The sequence below is a fragment of the Jaculus jaculus genome, chromosome 4 (assembly GCF_020740685.1).
Source record: "Jaculus jaculus isolate mJacJac1 chromosome 4, mJacJac1.mat.Y.cur, whole genome shotgun sequence".
Classification (NCBI taxonomy): domain Eukaryota; kingdom Metazoa; phylum Chordata; class Mammalia; order Rodentia; family Dipodidae; genus Jaculus; species Jaculus jaculus.
The window spans coordinates 70,079,826-70,100,786 of record NC_059105.1 but is presented as its reverse complement, the minus strand read 5'-3'; the positions used below and the strand labels follow the sequence as shown (position 1 = coordinate 70,100,786).

General features: G+C 42.2%; 1 protein-coding gene across 1 annotated transcript in view; it reads right to left on the bottom strand.

Annotated features, from left to right (window-relative positions):
* The window catches only part of Lrp2 (LDL receptor related protein 2), a 180,505-nt gene that overhangs the window by 58,779 nt on the left and 100,765 nt on the right, over positions 1 to 20,961 (bottom strand). The window contains exons 30-38 of the mRNA XM_045147772.1: positions 17,780 to 17,957; positions 16,465 to 16,593; positions 11,594 to 11,760; positions 9,956 to 10,099; positions 5,582 to 5,691; positions 4,811 to 4,988; positions 3,968 to 4,181; positions 2,384 to 2,623; positions 570 to 758 (exon numbers count right to left, since the gene is read on the bottom strand). Of these exons, the coding sequence (XP_045003707.1) occupies positions 570 to 758; positions 2,384 to 2,623; positions 3,968 to 4,181; positions 4,811 to 4,988; positions 5,582 to 5,691; positions 9,956 to 10,099; positions 11,594 to 11,760; positions 16,465 to 16,593; positions 17,780 to 17,957 (1,549 nt within the window). The remainder of the gene's footprint in view (positions 1 to 569; positions 759 to 2,383; positions 2,624 to 3,967; positions 4,182 to 4,810; positions 4,989 to 5,581; positions 5,692 to 9,955; positions 10,100 to 11,593; positions 11,761 to 16,464; positions 16,594 to 17,779; positions 17,958 to 20,961) is intronic.

Here is a 20,961-nt window from a genome sequence, read left to right as displayed (position 1 = left end):
GAGAATGGGCACACTAGGGCCCTCAGGTGCTACAAACTGACTCCAGAAGTTGTCAATGATAAAAAATCTAAAGAAAGAATGAACAGTAATTCAAACCTAAGTGCATGAATTAATATCAGTAAATTAATATACTGTCAAACATATTAATATTACCTAATGATCACAAGGTCTTTTATATATTAACAAGAGAATTTGCAACTAAATTGGCTTAGATCTAATGTGAAATGAAGTTGGGTATGGTAGTGTACACCTTTAATCCTGGCACTTGGGAGACAAAGGAAAGAGGATAACCATGAGTTCAAGGCCACCCTGAGACTACATAGTGAATTTCATGTTAGCCTGAGCTAGAGACCCTACCTCAAAAAAACAAATAATAAAGTGAAATAAATTCCAACTAATGAGATACTTGATCTGTAACAAATGTGTCCACTGAAAACACTTATTGTTTATTTAACAAACACATAGCTTAGTCTAAAGACAGAATTGTGTAGCTAAACCCTCACACGTAAAAACAAGATGACAGATGAAAACACAAAGGCTCTTCAGTGGAATCACTACAGCTCATGTACCTGCTACCCAGTCCACTGCAATGCCTCGGACTCCATTTGTTCCTATGCCGGAGGTGACGATGCTGTTAAAAGAAGACCCATCTGGTTTGATTCTGTGAATTGCATTGACGGCCGCCCGAGAGCTGCTAAAATCACACCAGTAGATGAAGCCAGAGGGGATGTCCACATCCACATGCAGCGCGTTTCGTCCTAGGACATTAGAGAACACATCAAACAGTACTGTAGGAATGTCTGTTCTTCCTTTCAAACCTGAATTCCTGCTCTAAACCCCTCACCCCCATTATGAGATGTATACATCTACAACCCAGATCTGAGTTTCTGAGTGGCATTTTCACAGAATAAGGAAGAGGTTCTGACCCGTGGAAATAAGTGTCTGGGCAGAAGAGGTACAAGGCGAACCTAGAAGACCTCACTATACAGCAGGATACAAGCACTGCAACATTATGAGATTTGAAAAAGGGTTCTTGATAGCCAACATGGGTCAGCTCATAATTGATTAAAAGTTAAATCCAGGGCTGGAGAGATGGCTTAGTGGTTAAGCACTTGCCTATGAAGCCTAAGGACCCTGGTTCAAGGCTTGATTCCCCAGGACCCACGTTAGCCAGATGCACAAGGGGGCACATGCATCTGGAGTTCATTTGCAGTGGCTGGAGGTCCTGGCACGCTCATTCTTTCCCCCCTTCCCCCCCCCCCCTCTCTCTCTGCCTCTTCCTCTCTCTGTCTCTCTCAAGTAAATAAATAAATCCATAACAATGTTTTTAAAGATAAAGTGGGGGGAAGGACATATAGAGTTTCCTCTAATAGAATATTTCTAATAAATGTAAAAGAATGACAGAAAAGCAAGACTAGCATTATAAACCCCAATTAAATAAGCAAGATCATCAATGGCTACTCAAGCCAATGGATGGGTAAAGGGTGCTTGATGAGCAAGAATATTCACAGGGCCAAAGTATAAGCCAAGCAATTAAATGTAAGCATCACTAAGAACAGGACACGTTGACGTTATATTCTTCCTAAAGAGCTCATACCAGGGACTGGAGACATGGCTTAGCGGTTAAGGCACTTGCCTGCAAAGCCAAAGGATCTCAGTTCAATTCCCCAGAACCCATGTAAGCCAGATACACAAGAGGGCAAAGCATCTGGAATTGGTTTACAGGGCTGGAGGTCCTGGCATGCCTATTCTCTCTTTCTCTCTACCTGCCTATTTCTGTATCTATCTATCTCTCTCTCAAATAAATTTAAAAAAATATTTTTTTAAAGAGTTCATACCAAGTATACAATGCCATCTTTCAAGGTTTTTGTTGTTTGGTTTCCACAGTGCCTTGCACATGCTAGGCAAGAGCTCTACAACTGAACTATATCTCTAACTCTTGGTATTCCTTATGATGCTAGAAAACTCTTAGCTCCTTTTGTGCAAATGTGCACCTATCAACATTTTACACACTCAAAGTATGAAAGCAGAAAGTGCTACGAAACATGGTTTACTACTTCCACACTAGACAGCAGTGCACCGTCTCCATTAACAGTCAGAAGAGTTTTATTTTGACAAACTTGCTTTACTCTATCTACATTGCTCTAGGAGTGCAGAGTGTCTAGTCATGACCTGGATTTCTAAATGAGAGAATCTGGGATAAGGATCAGCTCAGCACTGGGTTTAAGAGTCTTCCAGACGATTCTGATGTGCAAAGCAGTTTATAAACCATGCTAAGCTGAGCCATTGTATTTAAAGGGAAAAACGAGCTTCATCAAGTGCTGGATCCTAACATGAAGAACCTGGAATGGGATATGACTATCCTTATTTCTGAGTCGCATACCTTGACCCGCCACAGGCACCATGGCCTCAGCATGATCTGCCAGTTCCACATTGAAGCCTCTGATGACAGTCAGCATGGAAACAACAATGAATGAGGTATGAAGAGAGCACGTCCGACCATCAGGATTGAGTTTATATCCAGTGGCACAGGCGCAGGAGAACAGGCCACCTGGTACAGGCAGGCAAATCTGCTGACAAGCATTCACATTGTTGCTACAGCCATTTGAGGATCCAGCAATGCCTACATGAAATCAAAATCAGTTTGAGTCGGCTAATATTTCATTCTAAAAATTAAAATTGATAACAAACTTGTGGTTTATTGCTGGATTATCACCCTGAAAAACAGGAACCTGTGAAATAATGCCTGAAGAATTCAGAAAGCAAAACAGCAGTTAGAAAATGGGGTAATATTTTTTTTTCTTGTACAATGCATATAAGGATTAAGGAAGTCAGTATATAAGTCTGTTTGCTTTTTGCCTATTGACCTATACACTCGTATATTAAGTTATAATAGTATCATTTTGTTAGAGGCTCAAAACTATAAAACACCAAAAGTATTTGTTCAAACAATATTATAAAGCTTAGTGGCTTAGTGGTTAAAGCACTTGCCTGCAAAGCCTAATGGACTCAGGTTCAATTCCCCAATACCCATGTAAGCCAGATGTACAAGGTGTGTCTGGAGTTCATTTGCAGTGGCTAGAGGCCCTGGTACACTCATACTCATTTTTTCTCTCTCTCAAATAAACAAATAAGTATAAAAAAAAGAAGCTGTACAGTACTGGGGATTGAATCCATGGCCTAACAAATGCTAGGTAAGTGCTCTACCACTGAGCTATATTCCCAGCCAGTTTTCTGATGAAAAATGAAAATTGTAGTCCGGTGTGATCTTTAATCCCAGCACATGGGAGGCAGAGATAGGAGGATCACTGTGAGTTTGAGGGCAACCTGCCCTGAGACAACAGAGTGAATTCCCAGTCAATCTGGACTAGAATGAAACCTTACCTTGGGCAGCAGGAGAAAATTCTGCCAGGCATGGTGGCACACACCTTTAATTCCAGCATTTGAAAGACACTGTGAGATTGAGGCCACCCTGAGACTACATAGTGAATTCCAGGTGAGCCTGGGCTAGAATGAAAATTTACCTTGGGCAGCCAGGTCAGCCTAAGTTAGAGCAAGACCCTACCTCAAAAAAAAAAGAAAGGAAGAAAGAAAGAAAGAAAGAAAGAAAGAAAGAAAGAAAGAAAGAAAGAAAGAAAGAAAGAAAGAAAGAAAGAAAGAAAGGAAGAAAGAAAGAAAGAAAAAGAAAATAAGTTCTATCCAGTTAATAATTCCCTGGACGTTATCTAACATACATTGAAAGTGAAGCATGAAAAACCATCTGCCCATGATGGAGGTTCTATTATAACAGATAACACAGAATAAGTGATCAGTGGTCTTTCAAATGCTAGATTAGTCCTTGATATTTAACTTCCATGCATATGTACACACAAAGGACTGACTGCAAATGTGCTTCTGAGTAAGTGATAAGGATGGTGTGTGGTGAAGCACACATTTGTATATGTGTTTCCTTGACAAATATACTCACTGCGTCTGTGGTAAACTCGAAGGCCCCTCAGGTTTGAAATGTTGTCTCTCAAGACTACTTTGTTGGTCCCAGAGGATTTGTCAACTCTTTCGATGACCTCATACTGTTCATCAGTATAATAAAGGAAGGAACCAAAGACAGCGATTCCCCATGGGTGGGAAAGGTGGTGCACCAGGATCATGCGCTCTGTGCCATCCACGTTTCCTCTTTCAATCTGAAGGAGTAAAGTGCCCATTAGAGCTTTCTTGTGCCTCTGGTTGAATCAGCCCATCACAAGTAGACTGAGCAGACTAAGATCTCTTCAAATCCCATGGTGAAGAAAGGTGCTAACTCTCTCACCCCTGAGTGTGATAGTCTGCTCAAACATACATCGCACGGGAGCTGAAGGATCCTGGATTTAATGTCTTCACCTACAGTTTCCATAATAAGGGCAGGAGATACGAACACACCCCACCCCCTACACACAGTCACAGGATGGCAAAATAGATGGGAGCCAAGGATGGGCTGTGATGTGAGGACAGATCACCAGCCATAGTAAGAATGGCTTCTGCACTTGGGCGGATCACCAGCCTCAGGTTACATAATAACGCTAGACTACAAAAAAAGATTGGCTTCTGTACACTGGAGAAGAACTCAGTTGAAAAAAGTGTCTAAGGTGGAAAGACAAGCAAAACACATAATAAATATTCTATAGTGAAGAAGGCACAAAGTGAACAAAACTAGACTTTGTGACAAGAATTGCTCTACTAAGAGGTGTTGCGAGAAAGTGAGACCATCTGCCAGACAGCCCGAACCCTCGGAATCAGCTGCACATGTTCAGTGCTGAAACCCAAGGTGCCATACCACTCCTCTGCTGGTCACGGCCCAGTAGAGCTTCTGCTCCTGGATATCGAGGGTGACGACCTCCAGGTGTTCCAGGTTCCCAGTGAAGAGAGTTCTTAAAGATGTGCCATCCATGTTAGCACTTGCAATCTTAGCAGGAATCCCACTGTCCGTTCCTTGGTCTGACCAGTACAGTTTCCTGCAAACACCAGAAAAAACAAAGTGGATTAGATCAAAGGGTGTGTATGTGTGTGTGTGTGTGTGTGTAACTAGAAATGTATTTCTTGTCCTCAGGATACTCATAGTTGATAAAGGAAGTCTCTTGCATACGATATGAAGTACTTAATCAGGGTTCTATCAGTATCAGTATATTCCCCTGCTACTCTGAGGGTAGAAGATAGCTTAAATCGTACCTAAAATTGGACAGTAGAATCTTCCACCTACTCTGCCTTACACTTACAGTTTTCCATGTTCATTACAGGCCAGAACATATTGTCCAGTGTTATGATGCTATTTTTTATTCTTTTTTATTTTATTTATTTATTTCTATTATTGTTATTACTGACATTTATTCATCACTTGAAGAATACAGACAGAACCAATTGCCACTTAGATCCCTACAGTAATTATAAAACAGAGTTATTTCTGTGGGTCGTCAGGGTATATATATTTCAAGTGTCACACGTGATTTCAGAAAATGTCCAAAAAATTTGAAAGTAGGCACTTTGTCAGGAGATGACACCCACAGGAATGGTGCTCACGGGAGCATATGTCCTGGTTAGGATCACTTACCCACGAACAGGATCAACAGCTATTCCAACTGGGAAACCAGTGCCCAGAGTGGTGCCGTCATTAGTAATCAGTGTTTTTCCATACCTCGTATCGCCCCGCAGCGTCATCACCTAGAGTCCAAAGCCCCTTATTAGAACTGGCTCTCTTTCAGGGAAACACAGACAGTTCAGATGCAGAATTAACACTAGAAAAGCTTAAATGTGGCCAGGGATGAGAACTGTGTGAAAAAGAGATAATCTCAACAAGACAGGGAAAAAAAAAGTGACCTCCCAAATTCCAATTTTCAACTCACCCTAAAATTTCTGAAGGTGTTTAGATGGCTCAAAGGGAGATTCGAATGGGTAAACATACAGAAGCACTGCTGGAGAAAATTCTAAAAATGCCTCCAGTCAATCGAAGACCCTATATACTAAGACGCACAGGAGCTCTACTGCAAGAGGAGTGGGCCATGATACTCAGCGACCAATCACTGCACACAGCATTTCACACACGTGTCTGTGTTTTGGATAATGAAAAGGAGGAGGTTCAGTTCCATCACTCACACTGTCATTACCTTTCCCAGTGTGATCCATTCATTTTAAAAAATTTTTGTTACTTTTATTTATTTGAGAGCGACAGACAGAGAGTGAAAGAGGGAGAGAGAGAGAGAGAGAGAGAGAGAGAGAAAGGGCATGCCAGGGCCTCCAGCCACTGCAAACGAACTCCAGATGCATGTGCCCCCTTGTGCATCTGGCTAACGTGGGTCCTGGGGAATAGAGCCTTGAACCAGTGTCCTGACCTGGCTGACCTGGAATTCACTATGGAGTCACAGGGTGGCCTCGAACTCACGGCAATCCTCCTACCTCTGCCTCCCAAGAGCTGGGATTAAAGGTGTGCACCACCACGCCCGGCTCCATGATCCATTCTTAATTACCATTGTGGAGAGTGCAGTGTTAGGATATACTAGAAATGTAGATCGCTGGGGAACAGGCTACTGTAATATATATCTGAGACACCAGGCGTGTCTGTAATTCCAGTCCACAGATGCTGAGTTCAAGGGAAACCTTGGCTACCAAGCAAGTACCAGGCCAGCAAGGGCTACATATACACAGTCTCAAAACAAATAATGACAAAAACATGTCTGACAGACAGATAGACAGACACACACACACAGGAAATAGTCTATTGATTTGTATTACACACACATGCCTTAATACCTTAATGCTCTGTTTATTCTGGTTTCTGCCTGACTATTATTTTTCACTCCAGCTTGGAGCTAAGATTTTATGCTCTTTCTCTCTCATTTTCCTAAGCATCAGGATCCTCTCCTTGTCTCACGGCCTAGTTCTCTGCTACACTGGCACCTGTATGCTTTTTGGCTGCAATAGTTTAGTGAGTAAGCATGCAGCTACCCCTAGTGGAAATTAGTTTCCTCAGCATTTCCTTCTATTTTCAAATTGAAATTGTGTATTTCCCACAATGGATAAACAATTCTATTATTGAAGGGAAAACCAACATAAATAGTAAAAGGGCAATTCACCCTTGGCTCACTAATCTAAATCATTTAGGATTTTGTTTTTGTTTTTTCCAAGGTAGGGTCTCACTCCAGCTCAGATGGACCTGGAATTCACTACGTAGTCCCAGGCTGGCCTCGAACTCTCTGTGATCCTCCTGCCTCTGCCTCCCGAGTGCCGCGATTAAAAGCATGCGCCACCACACCCGGCTCATTTAGGATTTTATAAGCACAATTATTTGAGGCAAATGGATCTCTGTATTTATGACCTCCGTGAAGTGAAATCATATTAATTACTGAGCTATGAAGCCCATTTAGCTGAAGGGAGTAGAGGTTCAGAAGTCATTAACTCAGGATAAAAACAGGTCATGAGGGCTAGAGAGATGCCTCAGCAGTTAAGGTGCTTGCCTGCAAAGCCTAAGGACCCATGTCCAAATCCCCAGTAACCACATAAAGCACTAACTGGCGCATGCATCCATACTCACTCTGTGTCTGTCTGTCTGTCTGTCTGTCTCTCTCTCTCTCTCAAATAATTAAAAAAAAAATAAAACATTGGGCTTAGCAGTTAAGCCCTTGCCTGTGAAGCCTAAGGACCCCAGTTCGAGGCTCATTTCCCCAGGACTCACATCAGCCAGATGCACAGCGGGGCACACATGTCTGGAGTTTGATTGCAGTGGCTGGAGGCCCTGGTGTGCCCATTCTCTCCCTCCCTCCCTTTCCCTCCCTCCCTCCCTCCTTCTCTCTCTGTTGATATCAAATAAATAAATAATATATAAAATATTTCATGAGTAGAGAAAACACAGCACTGTGTTTTAGGGTCTTCATCCCTCTGTGTGGAATGACTTTTCTCTGCTTCTTCATTTGGTCCACCTTCCCCCTCCCCCAGCTCTTGCTCTTGGCTTTGGCCACTGGCCCTTTCCCCAACCTTTATCTTCTCACTGCTCTTACTACCCTGGAGCAATGCTATTGGCTTTTGTGTATGTTTTGTTCATCACTGACTATACAGGACCACCCGTGAGACCAGTACTTGTTGAGGAAGTGAGTGAAATAGGTGGGCAAATCTTTCCTTGGTATTGCACTGCACTGGAAGCACAATGACAAAGCTAATGTGTACACAGTTAGAGTGGCCTTGTCACTTGATACACACACATGCACAGTTATTTTCCAGCAGACCTTTCAATGGACCTGGCATCACTACTTGCTGCTTTTGGAAAGGTCCCAGTTTGAAAGAGCCAGCCCCACTTACCAAAGGAGAGACCAAGAGACAGAATGAGAAGGTTTTCATCATTATTTGGGATTAAGAGGGTTGCCTGAGTAGCCACTGGAGAAATATGGGCTTGATCATAGGGATTTCAGACAGCACATTTTGCATGTGTGTGCATGTGTGTGTGTGTGGAAGCTAGAAGAAAACCTCAGGTGCCTTTCCTCAGGAATGCCATCCACTATCGCTTGAGGCAGGAGCTCTTATGGCCTACAGTGAAACCCCAGGCTTCCTCTTGTTTCAGTACTGGGATTAGAGGTGGCATTTTTGGGGTGGTGGTCTCAAGGTAAGGTATCATGTGTAGCCCAGGCTGATATGGAATTCAATGTTTCCTCAGGCTGGCCTCGAACTCACAGCAATCCTCCTACCTCTGCCTCCCAATGCTGGGATTAAAGGCATGCGCAACCACCATGTTGAGTTTAGGGGTGGCATTTAATGCAGGTACTGGGAATAGAACTCAGGATCAGGTCCTCATGCTTTTAATATTGTGAAAAATATACTCTGCCACTGTCAAATGAGGTTAGAGAAAGGACTGGATTGCTGGAGCGCAGTTTATGATAATGAAAAGATGGAGTCCATCGAGTCTACAAGCATTAACACTTTTTGTAGGTTGGCATGTGTGCATATTGCAACCTTCCCTGGTTTGTCCCCTCATTTTAAGGATGAAATGAGATGCAGTTTGGGAAGGATTTTGTCAGCTAGAGAGCACTGCTCCGTTGTGTGCTACTAAAGATCTGTTCCCAAATGTCACCCGGCTGCTGTGCGCCTTGCTTATCTCCAGCATGCCCCTTACCAAATGCTTCAACAAGAAGCCAACTCAGCTACCGGGCAGTCAGCCTGGGTCTGCCACTCTGCAGGGCCCTGCTGACTGTCCCCATACAAAACCCTCCCTTCTCCTTAGGAAGTTTTGCTTTCAAAATGAGCATGAAATAATCTGATCCATGTTTTGTCCTTGTCTCACAGTGCAGAAAACCAATACTAGTCGAGTTGCTTTGAATTTACTCCATGGGATCTCAAACCTGCACCTCATCTAGAGTTTCTTCTGGGAATTGGAATAGAAAGAACACTGATCTCAGAGGAGTGTATCAAAGGAATCAGAATCAAGTATTTAGTTTCCATTTCACTGTTAGAAAAAACTATATTGGAGTCATAGAATGATTTCTATCTAAGAACAGAAGAAACTATAGTTTGGCTAAGAACCAAAATCATATTGAAGATCAGATGATGAAAAATAGTGAAAAGTCCCTGTCTACTATGACTTTCCCTTTGAGCTAAATATCTTATACAAGTTTAATTTACTTTCCTATATACTAACCAATATCCTTAATAAAAATACAGAAAAAAAGAAGCTTGACTAGTTCATTTTAAGGTGTTTTCTCCAGCCCCAGAGACAATACTAGCTTCATGATTTAAAATCTTCAGTTGGAGGCAATTTTGTTGTTATAGTTGGGTTGTCCACTTGTCTGTTTGTCATTGATTGGTTGGTTCATTGCTTACTTGCTTGCATACTTTCTTGGTTATTGTTTTGGGTTTTTGATATTGGGTCTCATTCTATAACCTGGTTAGCCTTGAACTCATGACAATCCTTGTGCCTCTGTGCAAATAACTATGAAAGCATTACCTCAATTGAGTGACTTGAAGGCGTGGAATAATAAATGTTTCTTGATAGCCAATCGAAGGCCAGGCTGAAAGAAGAGCCCAACAGAGATAAAGGAGCAAAAACTGTCCTGTTGGTACCATCTGTCTTCACTCTGTGAATTTCACCCTGGGAAGAAAAGGTGGCAAGCTGACTCAGGACAGGGTCACAGCACCTAACACGGGCGTTCTCCCTCTGCTGTGGCCACTGCCTAACTCACAGACAGTCACCGGTGCTAAATGTTCAAAGAGGGAGAAAGGCCAATACCTGTAACCCTCTAAAACATTAATTCTTTGTTGTTGTTATCTGCAAGCAGAGAGAGAGAGAGAGAGCGCGCGCTTCTTCCCATTACAAGCAAACTCCAGATGCCTGTGTGACTTTGTACATCTGGCTGTACGTTGGTACTGAGGGATTGAACCTGGGCTGGCAGGCTTCACAAGCAATGGCCTTAAACCACTGAGCCATCTCCCTGGCCTCAAATGAGCCACAGAAATTCACAAGCTTTATCATTTGGGATATTTCTGGTATATGCAACCAACCTATTTCTTAACTATCAGGTACAGAGTCAAAGGGAAAAAGATACAGAAGCCGGGAATATGTTTTATATAAAGAGATGAGCCAAGGGAGGCCCCAGCCCTTACTCTCCACTTGGGTTCTTTATCTCCTCCAGCACCCACATGACAGGGGCCCCTTTCACTTTCTTTTCTCTCTTCTGCTTTCCACATTCTTCCAGGCCCTCCACATTGGACCTCTAACCATGTGGTGTCTTTCCTTGGCTTTGTACTGCCCTCAATAAATATAATAATTTAATAATAAAAAAATTATTATTTGACCATTTCCCTTTCAGCCAACCTAGAAGAAGGCAATGTAAATAGGTGCTTTGAGATTAAGCTATATACTATGAATGCAATTCAAAATTTTCTGGAGGGCTGGAGAGATGGCTCAGTGCTCAAGGTGCTTGTCTGCGCAGAATAATAACCCAGGTTTGATTCCCCAGGACCCATGTAAAGCCAGATGCACAAAGGCCCATGCATCTGGAGTTCATTTACAGTGGCGAGAGGCTCTGGTTTGCCCACACTCACTTATTTTCTCTCTGTGTCTCTGTCTCTGTCTCATAAATAAAATATTTGATTTCATTTGATTTGATTTGATATTTGAGGTATGGTCTCACTCTGGGCCAGGCTGACCTGGAATTCACTATGTAGTCTCAAGGTGGCCTCAAATATACCATGATCCTCCTACCTCTGCCTCATGAGTGCTGGGATTAAAGACGTGTACCACCATGCCCAGCTAAATAAAATTTTAAAGATATCTTTAGGGCTGAAGAGATGGCTAAGCAGTTAAGGCGCTTGCCTGCAACGCCAAAGGACCCAGGTTTGACTCCCCAGGACCCAAGTAAGTCAGATGCACAAGGTAGCACATGCATCTAGAGTTTAATTTCTAGTGGCTGAAGGCTCTAGCACACCCATTCTCTCTCTCTGCCTGCCTATTTCTGCATATCTCTCTCTCTCTCTCTCTCTCTCTCTCTCTCTCTCCCTCCCCCTCCTCTCTTCCCCCCCATCTCTCAAATAAATAAAAATAAAAATTTAAAAAAGATAAAAATTTAAAAAAACAACAACTTACCGGATTCTCAGCCCAATAGATGAATTGCTCTGATTCATCAAATTCAACATCAAAGCCATTGTGTATCCCTGATATGGGTACCATAGCGTCATTGCTCTTTACTGAAGGATCAAGCGATATCCCAAAAATCACCCTGTCTCTTACAGTCATCAAGAAAGGTTGATCACCTGTAAAAATGGTAGCAGACACAGTGGGAATTATATTGCACTATCCAAGACATTTAAAATAATGAAGGCAGTGGATTATCACCACTGTGTAGCATATCTCAGCACTGCAGCAGTAACATAAAGGTCATGAGATAATTACAGGCTTTCTATCAGGTCCTCCAACTTCATATACATGCTGTCTGCATCTTGTTTCAACAAATCATTAGCATCTAATAATGTCTTTCACTTCAACACACAGATGACCCAAATACTGAACATTTTTGGGGCAGGAGAATGGGATTGTGGGGGCTGGTAGAGATCATGGCATGAAACAACTGCCCAATTAGTATTTGCTCTACATACATGTGGTCAGGGGCTGCTCACCTTACATGTGTGAACTTCATTGTCTATGATTAACAAATAAATAAACTGATAATTAGCAATGGCCACACAACATAATGGGTGCATCCATAGCCCCTCATTCACTTAGCCTCACGTGTTATCACATTAATGAATGAAAAATGAAAGGTGAGCCAGGCGTGGTGGCACACGCCTTTAATCCCAGCACTCAGGAGGCAGAGGTAGGAGGATCGCTGTAAGTTCAAGGCCACCTTGAGACTACATAGTGAATTCTACCTCAGCCTGGGCTACAGTGAGACCCTACCTCAAAATAAATAGGTAAATAAATAAAACTGTATGGTTCAGATATGTATACATTTATACATGTTTATTAGTTCAGAGGGGGAAAAAATGAGAACTTTTACTCATCCCAAACCTGGTGCAGTTTTTTTTTTTGTTTGTTTTGGATTTTTTCGTTGTTTGTTTGTTTGGTTGTTTTTAGGCTTCTGGGGTAGGGTTTCACTCTAACCCAGGCTGACCTGGAATTCACTATGTAGTCTCAGGGTGGCCTTGAACTCATGGCGATCCTCCTACCCCTGCCTCCCTAGTGCTGGGATTAAAGGCATGCATGCGTCACCACGCCCGACTTGTGGTGTGTGTGTGTGTGTGTGTGTGTGCGCGCGCACGTGTGCGTGTGTTTAATGAGCATCTACCTATTACTGGCTTGGAGTACTTATGACCCAAAGTATTTTCAACTTTCTGTATCATCCTATAAGCACCACCCAGCTCTAGTTTTGTCCATTATACATCCTGGGAATATGTCCCAGACCCTTTCTCTGGTCACTCCAAGAATAAAAGAACATTTATAAACATATAACACTTCACTGGCTCAAACCATAAGACCTTTAGTATGAAGAATGACACTAGAGAAAGTCTCAAAAGCAACCAGTCAGAAAACGCCATATGAAAACCTCTGGAGCTTAATTAAAAATATAAGTTTGGGGCTGGAGAAATGGCTCAGTAGTTAAAGGCACTTGCTTGCAATGCCTGATAGCCTGGGTTGACCCAGGTTCAATTCCTCAGTGCCCATGTAGAGCCAGATGCACAAAGTAGCACATGTGTCTGAAGTTTCTTTACAGTGGCAGAGACCTTGATACACCCATTCTCTCTCCATCCTTCTCTGTCTTTCTCCAACCAGCCTCCCAGACTAGATGTGCCAACTAGAGCTATACTGGCATGATTGGACTCAAGGCCTGCTTCACAAGAGGGAACTCATGCCTGGTACTGTGAAGTTGGACAAAAGCCCATAAGTAGGGCAAGTCAGTGGGTCCGAGGAGGAAATGTTTTGCTGCTATGCTAAAGGAATAGGTCATCAAACTGCAGAGGTGAGAAACAGAAAAGTATATCCCTTTATTCATACCCTCAACGAACTACTTTCCTGGAATTTGGGGAAGGAGGATTTTCTTCTTATTTTGCACAGAATTACTGACACAAGTACCTGGTGCCCCTCAGATGGGGTCAGAAACTTATTTGGCAATGTGCTTATTTTAAGAGGAACAGGGCTTGGGTTTTGCTAGTCTACTTTGTCTTGACATTGTAGGAAATATACTTTCTAAACACAAATAAAAAGAATATCTTAAAATTCAGAAGGATCTCATTTAAAAGGTTTTATAATATGAAATTAGGAAAATATAGAAATTTCATAATTACCCTATCCAACTCTAAGCACTGTTGCCACCTACAAATGTTTTCTTCCTGACATGTTTATATAAGGTTGATGTTAGACAGTATCTATGTTTTCATGTAACTGTATCAGACAAGCATTTTAAGGATATTCCAAACACTTATCAACTACTATTTTGAAGGCTAAATTTGAGATCTATATTAATAAAGTCATCCAAACATTTTTAATTACTTAATTTATTTATTTATTTGAGAGCGACAGACACAGAGAGAAAGACAGATAGAGGGAGAGAGAGAGAATGGGCGCGCCAGGGCTTCCAGCCTCTGCAAACGAACTCCAGACGTGTGCGCCTCCTTGTGCATCTGCCTAACGTGGGACCTGGGGAACCGAGCCTCGAACCGGCTTCACAGGCAAGCGTTTAACCGCTAAGCCATCTCTCCAGCCCTCATCCAAACTTTTGTTTCTTTTTTTTGTTTTGTTTTTCAAGGGAGGGTCTTCCTCTAGTCCAGGAGAACCTAGAATACACTATGTACTCTCCAGGGGGGTCAGCAATCCTCCTACCTCTGCCTTCTGACTGCAGGGATTAAAGACATGCGCCACCACACCCAACTGTTATTTTTAAAAAAGCACAGGGAGAAAGAGAACATGGGCATGCCAGGGCCTCTTGCCTCAGAAAACAAACTCAAGTTGTATGAGACACTTTGTGCATTTGGCTTTATGTGGGCACTGGGGAATCATCCAGGGCTGGCAGGCTTTGGTAGAAAGCACCTTTATAAAATGACTGAGCTATCTCCCCAGCCCCACCTAAACTTTATTTAGTGAGCACATACTAACAGTAAAGACACACAACTGGGGCTGGAGAGATGGCTTAGGGGTTAAAGCATTTGCCTGTAAAGCCAAAGGTTCCCAGTTCAATTCTCAAGGACCCACATAAGCCAGATGCACAAGGGGGTGCATACTCTGGATGGAGTTCCTCTGCAGTGGCTGGAGGCTCTGGAATGCCCTTTCTATCTCTTTCTCTGTCTCACACACTCTCTCTCCCCCTCTTTCTCTCAAATAAATAAATAAAAGATGTATTTTTTAAAAAAGACACACAACTAGTACCCAGAAACAAATTAGGAAATACTGAAAAAGTTCCACTTCAGTTAAGTCAACCCATGGGAATTCTTTGTGGAACAAAAACAAATTAGATTTAGAATTAACTTATCAATCACTATCAGATAGTATTATCGATTACACCAATACTCAATGCACAGTTGACAAGCTTTGTGTAGTGAAAGAATGCTTTGTATCAAAAATACCTGTACCCATGTTAATCTTCTCCTTAAAGACTACAATGACACCCCGAAGTAAACAATGTCAACAAGGATTAGGTGTGTTGTCAGTCTCAAAAGATGGCAAATGCCAATCCCTTTCGTAAACATTTAGAAAAAAAATTTAAAAACCTTTCATCATAAAAGTATAATTGTAGAACATAATATCCTGGTAGTTTGATTTTCAGTAACTTCTCTGTGCATAACCTATAAATACTATGCATTTCCTGAATTCAGCAAATACTTCCCACCTGAAAACTGACTCTCACTGTAGATTTGGATTCTACTTTCTTTCTTTTGTTTTTTTTTTTTCAAATTTTTATTAACAACTTCCATGATTATAAAAAAAATCCCATGGTAATACCCTCCCTCCCCCCACTTTGCCCTTTGAAACTCCATTCTCCATCATATCCCTTCCCCACTTTCTTCATAATTTAGAAATGCTATAACTAACCATTGATAATTTTGTGTGGATGTATGTATGTGTGTGTGTGTGTGTCTGTGTGTGTGTGTGTATACACACACAGACACACACACACACAAACTTTTTCTTTTTTCAAGGTAGGTTCTCACTCTAGCTCAGGCTGACCTGGAATTCACTATGTAGTCTCAGGGTGGCCTTGAACTCATGGTGATCCTCCTACTTCTGCTCCCAAGTGCTGGGATTAAAGACATGAGACACCATAATTCAATAATTTTTATGAGTATTTTACCAAAATATGATCGCTTCTCTTCAATGAGAAATGAAGAGGTTCTTGAGGAACTTTTTAAAAACTTAATTATATACTCTTCCATTTACTCTTCAATCAACCCAGTAAGGGATCTCTACATGAGATGATGATTAAACTGTTCAAATATACACTTGTAATATTTCACACAGAAACAGTAATAACAGTGATACCTAAATTGGAGTCAGATTAAAATAAAACATGAGACAATGGGCCTGGAGAGATTGCTCAGTGGTTAAAGGCACTTGCCTGCAAGGCCTAAGGAGCCGAGTACAATTCCTCAGTGTCCACACAAGACCAGATTCACTAAGTGACACAGGCATCTGCAGTGACAGGAAGCCCTGGTGTACCCATGCTCTCTCCCTCTCTACTTGCAAGTAAATAAATAAAATGGTTGGTTTTTTTTTTTAATTAAGCCGTACACTACTTAGGTGGACAACTGGGCACTCCTCATCATAATCTGGTGTCAGAAAAGATGCAATCATACGAGGTTAATGATTGTTTGATCAAGTGTTTAACTGAATCACTCCATATACGCCTCTCAACAGATACCTACTCAAGCAAAGGGAACACTCCCCTGCTTGGTCACTGGAAGGATGAGAGATTCCACAGTGTGACCCAAAGATCTACTTCCAGAGAATAATTAAAGAGCGTACTGTACCTCTCAAGCAGTTCACGGAATCGTGAGAGAGGTTCCATCCTGATGGGCAAGCACACGAGTAGAACCTCGGCCCCTGTGTGGAAAGCAGGCATAGATGGCTGCAGGGGTTTGAGGCACACGGATTCTGAGCTGTGGAAGAAGAGAAGAGCTCTGCATGGCTTCCCATACTCAAAGGGTCAAAGGGTCATGTTATGGTACTCCCTGAGCCTCAGGTATTTTGGAATGTTTTCAGTTGCCTTTAAGAGGCATGACTTACTCAAAGTTACAAGTCAATTCAGTCTATAGCCAGTTTATGAATAGCTACTGACTTTTCTGGAACTTAATAACAGAAATAGGATGCTAACTAATATTTACTAGTCTGACACAAAACAGAACTTTTTCATGAAATGATAGCAGGTTCTATGTTTGCTGTGTGACCCCTTCTTTGGCAGGGTGTGGTGGCGCATGCCTTTAATCCCAGCACTCAGGAGGCAGAGGTAGGAGTATCACCATGAGTTCAAGGCCATCCTGAGACTACATAGTGAATTCCAGGTCAGCCTGGGCTAGAATGAGCCCCTACCTCAAAAAAAAAAAAAAAAAAGAGGGACACTGTATATGTTCCGAGGCTCACGGGATTTTCCAATATCCTCTTTGTTCTTGTTACATATGCCACTTATCCACTCACAACCAACACTCACTACTAACCAATCTCCATTCAAGCAACTGGGATAACAAACACACATACATAGACAGTGTGTGTGGGGGGGTATAATTTCAAGATATGAGGGCAAAGAATAAAAATTGTGAGAGAATGATGTTTTTAGGTGGAGAGGTCGAGATTTCTGAGACAGTGACATGAGCAGAATTCTGAAACGCAGCAGAGACTTGGGGGAGAGGTGTCCCAGACAGAGCAGAGAACTAATTTAAAAGTTCAAAGCTGGGGGCTCATCTGATGTGTTTCTAGATAGCAATGTACTCCAGCATGGGAAGAGGAAATGGGAAGAAGAGGAACCACCAAGGTCTAATCTGTGAGGACCACACAGCAGGGCAGTGTGCCATGATGAGTGAGTGCCAACAATAAATGATCTTAAGCTGCCAGACAGCAGAGAAATGGGGCTCTATGTGATGACAAAACTGAGGAAGGCCAATACCTAATTTCTGCAGAAAAGGATACAATCCACATATCTGTTGTTACCTACAGGGTTTCCTTTTCCCATGGGAAATAAAAACAATGGTAGCATGAGGACTGGAAAAAGCATGGAGCAGGGAGGGAGGGGAAATCAAGCAAAGGAGCCGTGGCAGTGTGCACGTCACAAGCCCAGGTAGCTTCACTTACAAGCCGGTTGCTTTGCAGGGTGAATGACCACCACCCCGAGGGGCCGGTGGACATTATACATTACGACCGACTGGTTTCCGCCGTGCCACTTGTTGGCCTGCATAACCCGGCGAGTCGCGCTGTCAGTCCAGTACACAGTCTCCTCAAAGAGTGTCAGCGCGAAGGGCTGCCGCAGGACCTGAGGAGCAGAGCCGGACATTGAGACCTCACCGACGCATGGAAGCCAAGGTGCACAAAATGAAAAGGGATGTCTGGTCCAGGAGATAGTCAGTATCTCACAAAGAAACTGGGAAGTAACAAGAGAGGTCAAAAGCCTACTGATCCTGAATGCCACCATGCATTCAGGATACTCAATGCATGTGCAAGGATTCTACCTAACCCCCACCACGTTTTCCTGTCCAGGGCTGCATTTGTTAATTTATTGGATAAAAATACTTAACCACGGGCTGGAGAGATGGCTTAGTGGTTAAGGGCTTGCCCATGAAGCCTAACAACACTGGTTCAAGGCTCAATTCCTCAGGACCCCCATAAGCCAGATACACAAGGTGGCACCTGCATCTGGAGTTCATTTGCAGTAGCTGGAGGCCCTGGTGTGCCCATTCTCTCTCTCTCTCTTCCTTTTTCTTTCTGTGTCTGACTGTTTCTATCAAATAAATAAATAAAAATGAACAAAAATCTGAAAAAAATACTGACTAAACAATAGGCTATAAGTTTAGGACCAAGAACCTGAATATTGATCCTTAGAACACAAGTGGAAAAAAAAAAAAAAAAAAGGTGGGTGCAGTGGTGAGCATCTATAATCCCACCACTGGGGAGGCCAAGGCAAGCAGATTCCTGGGGACAATTAGAGATAAAAAGAGGGGGATGTTGGGCTGGAAAGATGGTTTAGCGGTTAAGCGCTTGCCTGTGAAGCCTAAGGACCCCGGTTCGAGGCTCGATTCCCCAGGACCCACGTTAGCCAGATGCACAAGGGGCGCACACATCTGGAAATCGTCTGTAGTGTCTGGAAGCCCTGGCATGCCTATTCTCTCTCTCACTGCCTCTTTCTCTGTCACTCTCAAATAAATAAATAAAAATAAACCAAAAAAATGAAAAAAATAAAATGAAATGATTGGCTAGGCAAGCAGCAAAAAAATAAAATAAAATAAACCAAAAAAAGTTTTTTAAAAAAACAAAAAGAACCTCGAATATCTAAAATAATACTGAGCAACAAAAATAAGGCTGGTGGTATCACCATACCTGATTTTAACCTATACTACAGAGCCATAGTAACAAAAACAGCATGGTACTGGCACAAAAACAGACATGTAGATCAGTGGAACAGAACAGAGGACCCAGATGTAAGCCCACGTAGCTATAGCCACCTGATATTCGATAAAAATGCCAAAAATACTCATTGGAGAAGAGACAGCCTCTTCAGCAAATGGTGCTTTGAAAACTGGATATATATCTGCAGAAGGATGAAAATAGATTCTTCTCTCTCGCCATGCACAAGAATTAAGTCCAAATGGATTAAAGACCCTAACATTAGACCTGAAACTCTGAAATTGCTAGAGGAAAAAGTAGGGGAAACCCTTCAACATATTGGTCTTGGCAAAGACTTTCTGAATACAACCCCAATTGCTCAGGCAATAAAACCACAGATTAATCACTGGGACCTCATGAAGTTACAAAGATTTTGCACTGCAAAGGACACAGTGAAAAAAGCAAACAGGCAACCTACAGAATGGGAAAAAATCTTCACCAGCTATATATCTGATAGAGGATTAATATCTAGGATATACAAAGAACTCAGTAAGTTAAATAATAAGGAATCAAACAAGCCAATCAAAAAATAGGCTATGGAGCTAAATAGAGCATTCTCAAAGGAAGAAATACAAATGGCATATAAGCATCTAAAAAAGTGTTCTACATCACTAGTCATCAGGGAAATGCAGATTAAAACTACATTGAGATTCCATCTCACTCCTGTCAGATTGGCCACCATCATGAAAACAAATGATCATAAATGTTGGCAGGGATGTGGAAAAAGAGGAACCCTTCTACACTGCTGGTGGGAATGCAATCTGGTCCAGCCATTGTGGAAATCAGTGTGGAGGTTCCTAAAACAGCTAAAGATTGATCTACCATATGACCCAGCTATAGCACTGCTAGGCATATATCCAAAGGACTCATCTCATTTCCTTAGAAGTACGTATTGCTGTTCAATTTATAATAGCTGGGAAATGGAACCAGCCTAGATGTCCCTCAACTGATGAGTGGATGATGAAGATGTGGCACATTTATACAATGGAGTTCTACTCAGCGGTAAAGAAAAATGAACTTATGAAATTTGCAGAAAAATGGATGGACCTGGAAAGGATTATACTAAGTGAGGTAACCCAGGCCCAGAAAGCCAAGCGCCACATGTTCTCTCTCATATGTGGATCCTAGCTACAGATGATTGGGCTTCTGCGGGAGAAGAAAAATACTTGGTAGCAGAGGCCAGTAAGTTAAAAAGGAGACATCAAGGGTAGAGAAAGGAAGGGAGGAGGATACTTAATAGGTTGATATTGTATATATGTAATTACAATGATTGTAATGGGGAGGTAATATGATGGAGAATGGAATTTCAAATGGGAAAGTGTGGAGGTGGGAAGGGAGGGAATTACCATGGGACGTTTTTTATAATCATGGAAAATGTTAATAAAAATTTTAAAAATTAAAATAAATAAATAAATAAAAAGAGGGAGATGTTTCCACCTATACACACATACATAAAAAATAGACCTCAATTGGGTGCGGTGGCGCATGCCTTTAATCCCAGAGCTCAGGAGGCAGAGGTAGGAAGATCGAAGAGAGTTTGAGGTCACCCTGAGAATACAGAGTGAATCCCAGGTCAGCCTGGGCTAGGGCAAGACCCTACCTAGAAAAAAAAAAAAAAAGACCTAGAGGTCTGGAGAGATGGCTTAGTGTTTAAGGCCCATGCATGTGAAGCCTAAGTACCCAGGTTTGATTCTCCAGGTCCCAAGTAAGCCAGATGCACTGGTGGCACATATGTCTGGAGTTTGTTTGCAGTGGCTAGAGGCCCTGGCATGCCCATTCTCAGTCTCTCTCCCTCTCTCTATCTCAACTAAACAAATACAAATAAAATATTTTTTAAAAGTAGACCTAGGGCTGGAACAATGGCTCAGCAGTTAAGG